Here is a 10,338-nt window from a genome sequence, read left to right as displayed (position 1 = left end):
CCTCCCCAGTGAGCATGTGCGCTGCCCGCCGCTCTTGCGCATGCGTCACAGTAGAAGGCAGGCGCGCAGTGCCGCTGAGCTGCTCTGGTGAAGACTCGGCGCGTCCCGCTAACCGCATGTGAGTTTGCTGTTGTCTTTGATGCAATTTCTGGTAAAGTTTTATCTTCGACCAAAACAAAAGTACATAGCAGGTTAACTCTGGTGCTTCTTCGTTGCCTGTAGTGAATTTGTTAGTTGATGCATTAAGGTTAAGAACATTTAGACGTTTGACAAATCCCTGCTCCATTCATCAATCGGAGGTTTAAATGGCGAGGTAGACTGGCCAGGTGTCCCCAGTGGATCCTGCGAGAGAAGGGAGTTTCAAAATCGGAGCCAGTTAGGTGTCCAGAAATGTGAAGGGGCGAGGAATGGCTGGGGCGTTTGCTTGGTTACTGTGCAGATAGCAAATGTTCAAACTCTTAAAAATCACAAGACGTTTAAAGTCATTCAGGGTGTTTTATTAGGTCTTGTAAGACTTCATATGTAAAGGATCATCGATTTTACTCCATTGCTTCTAATAACAGGTAGCGGCACTGAGAAAGTTAAACGGTGCAATGGACATCCTTGTTTTAGAACTTTTAAACTATAATTCCAGTTATTTAAGTTGATAGGCAGACAAGCATTACGGACAACTGAAATGAGTAAAACCTGCTCGTCTGGCGATCTCTGATTTGTGAAAACCTCCGGCAGTATGTCGCCGTTCCTTTGTTTCACAACAGCATTTCTTTCTGTAGCTCGTTTTCATACAAATGGTGAAGTTCAAAGTGCTTTACAAGATCTAAAAATGAGATTAGGCAACACTAAGTAACAAAGAATAAAGTAAAAAACCCAAAATCTACTGGGGGTCCCAAGGCCACGAGACCACCCAGCCCCTACTGGACACTGTGGTTTGTTCTCAGTTAAGGTAGGTGGGCAGAGGGGCACCACAGCACAGTCATCGTGCTGGCGTTACGCTTTACAGAAGTAAATGAGGAGGGCAATCAGGGCATCTTGAGCTGACCAATTCAGGGAATCAGCAGGATAAACAAGATGGGTTTATTTTTAAACCTGGTGAGCTCGGGCACACTTGCTAACACATTCATGAAGCGTTTGTATGCCCAGCTCTGTAGTTGAGCTGGTGTCTTTATCACTGGCATAGTGTGTGCCATGGGGGTGCCCTCTCAGCCCAGGGACCACATTACAAGGAGCCAATGATTAGAACTGGGCTCTACAAACGTGCTCACTGAGCAAATGCACGGTGCCACCGCTGGGCAGGGCCTCTCAGCTCTACCTTTGAGTTTCTGGTCCGTGTTGATTTCATGCCATCCCATCCCAGTTTGTGCCAGTCTGTCAGCTGCCCATTTATGTGCCTTTTGTAGCACATCTCAAAGATGCTCTGTTGAACTCCTTGTCATTAAAGTAGAAGTCCTTGTCATGTTCACAAATCCGGTTTGAGACGACTTTTGCTTTGTGACATGGCACATTATCACATAGCCATTAGAAGAACACACTGAGAAAGGTCATGGCATTCAGTTGATGATTGATTGGCATTAATGGGTCCAAAGTGTGCCATCCTCCACAGCACCACACCATCACATGCCTGGGACCTCATGTATAAACGGTGCGTACACACAAACATGTTGCATACGCCCGTGTCCACGTTCAAATCGCGATGTATAAAACCTAAACTTGGCATAAAGCCACGCACATCGCCACGGTAGCTCATACCCTGGCATACACAAGTTCTGCACTCGGTTTTGCAAACTGGCGGCGCCCAGCGTCAAAGCAGTGTTACTGTTCCTGTGTGGTTTATCTTTCTTTTCTTAGATCCTCATCCTTGTCGTGGCTTTATAAATACACTCAAATTAACCGCATATTGTTTATTAATTAAATGTATTTGATTGTGATTAACCAGTAACACACAGATTGGGCAAACTATTCTAAATACCAGAACTGCTTTAGTGTTGTTACTCTCACTGCACCTTCTTCTTCTTCTTTCAGCTGCTGCCCTTAGGTGTTGTCACAGTGAATTGTCTTTCTCCATATTAGTCTCATTGCACCACTCGGAGTATTTATATCACTGTATCTGAGTGGGAATCACAACAGCTGATCACAAAGAGAATTATCAGGATACAGCATCAAGCACACGCCGCCTCAGCCATGCACACAGTCTATTTGAACTGCTCTCGTATGTCAAACACTTCAGAGCCTTTCCTGTACGGACCTCGCGGTTCACAAACAGTTTCACCCCAAGAGCTCTAAACGCACTCAGTCAGCCATCGAGTGCTCCTCGTAGACCTGTGAGGACTTATGAGTACAATCACCTCACTGGAAACTTGAGATACAGTTAGAACATCACACAAGCTGAGCCACTTTATAAATTCACATATGATGACGAGATCATTATTAAGATGAAATGCAGCAAAATATGTTGATTATATTATATAGATAAAACTTCAACTTCATTTAAATAATCTGTATTGTTAATTAAACATGTGAGGACACGGTGCCGCAGTGCTAGCGATGATCTGGCGCTCCGTTCACGGTTTGATCCTACCTCACGCTGTATTCCTGCTGGTGTGACACTGGAAGGGTAGATGGACAGAATAATTCAACACGTACTACGAAGATATTTCAATGTTCCTTTAAAGATCTGAAGAATCGTCGTTCTCAGCTTACAGATGGCTTAACGTTCATCACTGAGCTGATTGTGTGGCGATTGGCTGTTTGGAGAAAGAAAAGGAAGGCCAGGAATTGGAGGTCAGCACGTCTGAGAGAGACAGACCTGCTGCAGTGAAGTATTTCATCGAAGGTCACGCACGGCGCAGCAAACATCTCACGTGAGACATGAACAGTCACTGCGCCACCGTGTGCCCGTGTTTAGTAACTCCTATCATCATGACAATGACATCACGTATACATCTCAGTATTTGAGTTATTCAGAGAGCTGCAATGTCACGAATGTCACGGATTTTGTGTCCTGTCGGAGGAAGAGAAAGAACAGAAGCAGGTAGTGATGGACACACAGAGCACAAAGAAGATCAAATACAAAACATTTAATGTGCGACTTCAGTTACGATGACGTTTACGACGTTCTACTTTAATGACAAACTAAACTACGTGATTAAAGTGGAAATGTCGAGATTCAAGTTGACTTTTCGTGCTTCTCCCCCACTGCCTGCCCTTTTTTTGTACCCTAATAATCTTATAGACGGTGGGCTACGATTCCCCTTTTCACGGCGACTTTCAGATCTGATCATTTCTTTTTTATTTCAGGCGCTGTGTGACTTTGTGAACCTGAGCTTTTGAGTTTCTCCGCCACGCTCTGTCACTCGACCAGCTTCCTCTTTTATGTTTTTTCTTTGCCCCCACTTGGTATTCGCTGAACTTCTTCTAATCCCCCCCGTGCTTCATACCAGGCTACGACTTTCCGGACTGTAACTGTCCTGAGTGGGTGAGGCTGTGCCCGCTGCAGCCCCTGCATTTGTGTGCTTGCCTGAGCGGAACGCAAGGTGGTCTTCTGCTGTCATAGGCCACCCGCCTGGAGATGCTTGTCTGCTCATTACAGCTGGCTGTGCTTCTCTGAGTTATTCTGCCCGTTCCTCTGCCCGTTCCTCTGCCCGTTCCTCTGATGTCTCACATCAACAAGGCGTTCCTGTCTGCTGAACTGCCACTCAGTGTCACCTTTCTGAGTGACCTCTGGAGACTGCAGTGTATGAAAATCACCAAAATACCTGGCAGCACCAGCCATGCCACGGTCGAAACTGCTGAGCCGGTCACAATGTCCTCTGCTGACCCCGACTTTCTCACCCCGCCTCAAATGGCCCATCTGCTGACTAATCTGCCACGTCAGGTGCCACTGGTGTCACTTCGACTCTTTATCTTTTGTGATTTGGCTCTTATAAAACCTTTGCTGGATGCTCTGTGGCTCACTCTGTGGGCGGACTCGTCCACTCACTTCCTTAGGGTCTGCCCGTGACCCGTAGTAGGATACCTACAGCCCACCTTGGCACATGTCCTTATTAGCCCAGCACAGCCCTAACCTGTCGTCCCATCAGGACAGCAACACATGGAGAGGAAAGTGGGACTCCTTAAGGACTAGCTGGCCATGGACACTCCCATAGGTCACAGTTGGTGGTCTCAAGATAGAGCATAAAAAAGTGTGGTGGGGTTGGCCGCCGGGGCTTTTCTGACACTTCACGTCACCTTGCCACACTGTGCAGTGGCTCAAATCTGCATATTAAGAAGACCATCGACAGGCTGGCCATGCCGAGCTAACCATGTGTCACTTGCTGGGTACCAAATCAGGCGACTCAAAGCATAGGCTGAGGTGAGGTGGCAGGTGACAATCGGACCAATCAGACTACAGGGCAGGGCAGGGCAGGGCAGGGCAGGGCAGAGTGGATGGATGTCTCCTGGAAATGAAAATTAGGCTGAGGCTGAAAAGCCAACGTCTCACGGAGTGGAGGATCGGGATAAGCTGACATGGCACCTCCTGAGAGAGCAGGATCTGGCTGTGGAGGGAGTTGGCAAACAATGACCTGGCACCAGAAAGACCAGGCTGTACTGGACTGAGTGGACAGGTGGGTTCATATGGGGCAGGAACAGAGGAGCTGCAGGGGTCTAAGAGACAGCAGGATCTGCCTGAGTGGGCAAGGAAGGATCTTCAGTGTGGACTTGGGCGACGTTAACAGGGCAGCATCTCACTGAGGGCAGGTCGTCTCCGGAGAGTGGCATTGCAATGAACTGCGGCAGGACCAGACTGGCTGGGCAGGTGCAGGTACATGACCAGGCTGCCTTGCCTGACATACAGTGACTGGCATCTGCCAAGACGGGTGGCATCTTGTAGAAGGAGGAATTGTAAGTAACTGGCAGGCAGCTACAAGTAGGCACAAAGGATGAGGCCGAGCGGGCAGGCATCTCTCGGACAGCAGGGTAGGGCAGTGTGAGTGCACATGGAGATCAGGGCAGGCCTGGGTGCCACAGTGAGTGGGCTTACGGTACAAATGGGCCAAGGGAGGAGAGCGGGATCAGGCTGGGCCAGCTGACACGCACAGGTGGCCATCTTATCCTGCAGGCCCATGGCTGTCGTTGTAGTCTGCCAGTGTCTCGTACACACCATGATACACACCCGCTGGCATGTGCCGCTTTGGGAGGCTGCACTAATTGTCCTGGGAAGCCTCATTTTTCCATTCGCTGTTGATTGCGCGTTCCCAGCTTTTTAAAAAGTGGCATTGAAGTATCTCCAAGGTGAGGGTGTGCCCAGGCTGGCAGCTGGTGAGGCTCAGCAGCAGGTGGGCACGCTGGCTCTGGCACAGCAGCACAGTCTCTTTTGGTCCACCATCGCCTGAGCTGGTGGGAGATGCATGAAGGTCAGGGTGGGAAGTGAGATCCTAAAATATCCCGGCTGAGAGGCGTGTGGGTCGGCACGGTCAGCAGTAATTGCCGCGAGGCTCCTCCCTAATCCGCCCCCGCAGCCCCTTAACCCTTTCACAGCCGGCGACCTTCAGAACATGTGGCAAGCCTGGTGCAGATCACAGAGGGGCTGGCATTGCCAGTACTTGTCCAAAGTGGGTCGTCCGGAGACTCTCACTGGCACCGGCTGGCACCACGCAGGACGTCTTGAAGAGGGCACTTGGCTGACTGACAGCTCCGAGAGGCGTGCCCTGCGCAGCTGCGTGGGCGCCTTCAGCCGGACTCTGAATTGTGTGTGTGGGCACGATGAGGGTTCAGTAGGGCGAGGTGCCCGTCGGCTGTTGTCCTCAGAGCGCCCCTAATCTCGGCACCTTACCTGCACAGATGCCCCCCACACCACCACCAAGCCTCGGCAGGTATGCCCTCCCCGCCAGCTCGTCGCCTCCGAGGCTCCGTGTCGTCATTTCAGAATTTCCTTTCCGGCGCGATGCGTGGGAGGGGAGGCGCACAACCGCGGCGTGATACCAGCTGCCGCCCGCTGCCCCCCGCTCCATCCCGGCTCGGCTGGCTCGGTATTCCGGGCTGCAGCCTCCCACGCCCCGCCGCCTCCCACGCCAGGATCTGCGTCACGCCGCCGCGTGGGAGTGCGAGTGCGCTGAAGCAAGAGCGGAATATCCCGAGCCTCAGAGCCGGCGGCCAGCAGCATCAGCAGCAGCTTCAGCGGCGGGAGCCACGGCAGAGACGAGGCCGCTCTCTGGTGTGTCCAGGCCCCGACCAGCGACGCCCCTTCCCTGCCGGGTCGGCCACCGGGGAGGGGGCTCACGGAATCTGCGGCGACATTACAAGCGGAAGGAGCGGCGCGGCGCGGCTCGGCGGCCCGGAGGTGGGTCCGGATTGCGCGGGGCGTTTGTCTTTAGTGGCCCTCGGGGGGCTCGCGGAAAGGCGCTCGAAATCGACGCGTGCAGCCGGCGAAGGGCAGGCATATGGGCTGGGCGAGCGTGCCAGTGATCCCGTCTCGGGGTGTCAGGAGGTCTCGCGGATGGGGACGCCAGGTAATATTTTATATAGCGCCTTCCATGATTACAATGCGGTCCCTAAATGTAAAGTGCCCTGGACCTTAGAGGTTTTTTTTTTTTTTTCTCTCTCCTGTGCCCCCCGGGGCTGGCCGGTGCTCCTTTGTAGGGAGAGGAGAGGGTTAGGGTCTGGTGTCCAGCAGGGTAGGAAAGAGTTAAGTGAGGACACGGGAAGGGGCGGGGCCAAATCCGCAGGTCTCCCATGAGTAGAGTTGGCGGGATGAGGAGGGGGCACCTCAGAGCTGCACGCCAGGGCGTTGGGGTGGCACTGGAGGGTGATGCCCACAGTGAACTGCTTTTTAAAAGCTTAGTACCTGGTGGGCGCTCTGAAAGCCCTCAGGTGCCTGCAGGTAGGAGCTCAGCATCGCCATCTAGCGGCCGTTTGCCAGACGCTGGTCTCCTGGAGGTCAGATTGGTATTCCACTGGTGCCCGATGACCGTGGACGCCAGCCGCACTGTCAACAAGCCGTGTTTGTCGCGGGCCGCCTACGGTGCGCCGGGGTGGACTCTGGTATGCGCCTGACGCTTTTCTCCTCATCTTTTCTGCCAGCAGATTCCGATCGTGACGGGAATGGCGGCCTCCCTCCCGAGGACCTTGGGGGAGCTGCAGCTCTACCGCATCCTGCAGAGGGCCAACCTCTTGTGCTACTTTGATGCCTTCATTCAGCAGGGCGGCGACGACGTGCAGCAGCTGTGTGAGGCGGGCGAGGACGAGTTCCTGGAGATCATGGCGCTGGTGGGCATGGCCAGCAAGCCCCTCCACGTGCGCAGGCTGCAGAAGGCCCTGAGGGACTGGGTGACCAACCCCGCGCTGTTCAACCAGCCCCTCACCTCCTTGCCGGTCAGCAGCATCCCCATCTACAAGCTCCCAGAGGCCGGCGAGCCACACGTCAAGGTCCCCAAGTGCCTGGCGGCCGCCTGCGTGGGCCCGAGTAGGACGGAGGCCTCGGCCGACGATGCCAGGTTCTGGCCGGGCTACCGCACGGCCGAAAGCGAGCAGAGCCTGTCTCCGACAGACCCGGGCCCACCCCTGTCGCCGCGGGACGGCACAGAGACGCTGGACGTGGCTGCCGTGCAGTCCGTGTCCGAGTGCGTGGAGAGGATGGCGCGGAGCCTGCCGAGGAGTGACCCGGCCGAGGTGCGCGACCTGCTGCGGGGCAACAAGAAGCTGGCCAAGATGATCGGCCACATCTTCGAGATGAGCGACGCCGACCCGCAGAAGCAGGAGGAGATCCGCAAGTTCAGCGCCATCTATGGGCGCTTCGACTCCAAGAGGAAAGACGGCAAACACCTGACGCTGCACGAGGTGCGTCCCGTTGAAAGGCGGGGCGGACGGGCGGGCGGGCGGGGGCGGACCCGGTGGCCGCCACTGCTCCCCTGACTGTGCCACTGTTTGCAGCTCACGGTGAACGAGGCGGCCGCCCAGCTCTGTGCGATCGACACGGCGCTGCTGACCCGCAGGGACGAGCTCTTTGGCCTCGCCCGGCAAGTGTCACGGGAGGTGACCTACAAGTACACGTACCGGAGCAGCAGGTCAGATACCCGGGACCGCCATACGCCCCCCCGCTCAGCTCGGCCTCCCACTCTTGTAAACGCTCTTTTTCTGATGTGTTTGCGCAGGTCCCGGTGCGGAGGAAGTGACGATTTGTCGCCCAAGAGGATCAAGAGCGAGGTAGAGTGTCACCTCTGGAGACCGCCAAATAGAAGCGTGTGACCTTTGTGACCCTTGTAACCCCCGGAGCTGGCCTGCCTGCCTGCCTCTGAACTCATGGGATGAGCCGTGTGACGCTCGGACCTCGGGAGCCTCATGTCCCATGCTTGAACCTGTGCAAAGCCCCTCCGATGCCAGCCCCTGTGCCACGTGCTGTGCCCAGCTGGGGCTCATCCACTTCTTGTCGCTTTCTTCCCAGGAGGTTTTCTTTGACGTCCAGGAGGCCCTGCAGACCATGAGGCAGCGACACGAGGCCCTCCGGGACCAGCTGAGCCTGACCAAGTCCAGAGGACAGGAGGCGACCACGCCCGATGTGCAGGTGCAGTCTTCTCTCGTGGGCATTGGCCCGCTACATGGCACACTCGGGGACTGAAGCTCTTGTTGGGTACAGATAAGGCGCCTTTCTCAGTCCACTGAGACTTTTATATAGCGCCTTAGCCGAGTGAGCTCTGTCTCTCTGTCTGTCTCTCTGCCCGTCTGTCTCGCTGTCTGCCCACCTGCCTGTCTGTCTGTCTGTCTGTCTGCACTCCGTTTGATTTCCAGTGCTGTGACGTGTGCCCCCCCCCACTAGGCCAGTCTATATAGCGCCTTTCTCAGTCCACTAGCGTGGGTCACACAGTCCTGAACGTTTATATAGCGCCTTAGCCGAGTGAGCTCTGTCTCTCTGTCTGTCTCTCTGCCCGTCTGTCTGTCTCTCTGCCCGCCTGTCTGTCTGCACTCCGTTTGATTTCCAGTGCTGTGACATGTGCCCCCCATTAGGCCAGTCTATATAGCGACTTTCAGTCGCTGGCTCAAGTCCCACACCTTAGCCACTAGGGGGCTGTGCCGCCCGCCCCCTCCCCAGCCCAACCCTCTGTCACCCACCTCAGTGGTTCAGGCGCTGACCTGGCATTGCGTGCCCTTGACGTCTTCTGTTCTCTGCTGCAGATCCAGCTGGACCGACTGGTGGCCCGCCAGAGGGAACTCCTCCAGGAGACAGCTGCCCAGGACCGGCTGCACTTGCATGAGTGGTACCCGCCACAGAGCCCCCCGAGGGTGGGCATCGAGGAGCCTGCCGATGACGGCCTGTCCCCAGACCTGCCAGCTGAGCTTAAAGGTTGGTCATGTCCAAGCTGTGGACTTCTGCCAATCGAGTAACTTGCAGTCTAGCCCTAGGTGGCGCCTTTGCCCCCTGTGTCACATGTATGTGCTCTGCTCTCTGGCCCACAGCTGAAAAGCCGCTGAATCTGAGGGTGAGCAGCCGCCAGCGACAGCGCCCCCTCTTGGGGGGAAGGATGCCAGCAGAGCCGCTCTCCTGCGGTGCCACGAGGTTTGGCACCTCCTTAGATGGCAAGTTGCAGGCCTCAGGTGGGTGGCAGACACCTTGTCCACAAGACCCCTGGTACCATGGCCAGAATCTGACCCGTGCCCGCTTTGTCTTGTTTCAGAAAATGGAGGGGTGCTGAACCTGGCCGAGGGGAGAAGCATCAAGTCGGAGCCCGAAGAGCCGCGGTAACGGCGCCCACCGTGCCCAGGCTGCCCTCACAAGCCGAGCCTTAACCAGCGTTGCCTCAGAGTCGCCCGCCACAGTGCCGGCCGTGTGTGCCCGGGATGGTGTGTCCGGTGTGGTGACAGTGTGTGGTCCCGTGGCTCGGCCCCCTGCCCGCGCTGCGCCCCTTTTGTAAACACTAATATATTTAATTTCTTATTCAGCTCATGCGCTCTTCGCGGATTAAACTCTATTTTTGAGTACAAAGCTGGCACTCCCGCCGTCTGATTTCGGGTCGTGCCCTCCAGCCTCACCAGTCCTGCTTGTGACTTTAGTCATCTGCTTAGCAAAGGGCCGGTGGAAATGGTGGCACTGTGTTATGTCTCGCCAACACGCTTGCCTGGTTACACATTCTGAAAGTGGCACAGTGACGTCAATGGAAAGAACCAGCAGCTGCCCACGGCAAACCTCGGAAGGTCCACAGGGCACTCGTGTGTGCCACCCGATGCTGCAGGACCATGGCATGGACAAGGTAAGGCCAGTGTGCAGGATACGGCCAGGCTGGGCATCAGAAACGGGCACCGAAAATGAAACTGGCGAGGCATGTGGGACTTGAGAGACCCTCGATCGGAGACGGGGACAAAGTTGAAAAG

The 10,338-nt window shown here is 55.3% G+C and overlaps 1 protein-coding gene across 3 annotated transcripts; it reads left to right on the top strand.

Moving 5' to 3' along the window:
• Positions 1–44: 44 nt before the first annotated feature.
• nab1b (NGFI-A binding protein 1b (EGR1 binding protein 1)) lies at positions 45–9,952 on the top strand. Of its 3 annotated transcripts, none has more exons than XM_039757891.1 (8): positions 45–118; positions 7,060–7,812; positions 7,906–8,039; positions 8,127–8,178; positions 8,417–8,536; positions 9,145–9,313; positions 9,427–9,564; positions 9,645–9,952. In XM_039757891.1, exons 2-8 carry the CDS (start codon positions 7,078–7,080, stop codon positions 9,710–9,712), a joined length of 1,416 nt encoding a protein of 471 aa, XP_039613825.1. In that variant the 5' UTR covers positions 45–118; positions 7,060–7,077; the 3' UTR covers positions 9,713–9,952. The 3 variants fall into 3 exon arrangements, with proteins under 3 accessions (XP_039613825.1, XP_039613824.1, XP_039613826.1); XM_039757890.1 differs by lacking the exon at positions 45–118 and adding an exon at positions 5,875–6,316; XM_039757892.1 differs by lacking the exon at positions 45–118 and adding an exon at positions 6,780–6,856.
• The last annotated feature ends 386 nt before the right edge of the window (positions 9,953–10,338 follow it).

This window comes from Polypterus senegalus, chromosome 6 (assembly GCF_016835505.1).
Source record: "Polypterus senegalus isolate Bchr_013 chromosome 6, ASM1683550v1, whole genome shotgun sequence".
NCBI lineage: Eukaryota > Metazoa > Chordata > Cladistia > Polypteriformes > Polypteridae > Polypterus > Polypterus senegalus.
Note: the sequence above shows the minus strand (reverse complement) of the source record. Positions and strands in the feature narration are given on the sequence as shown.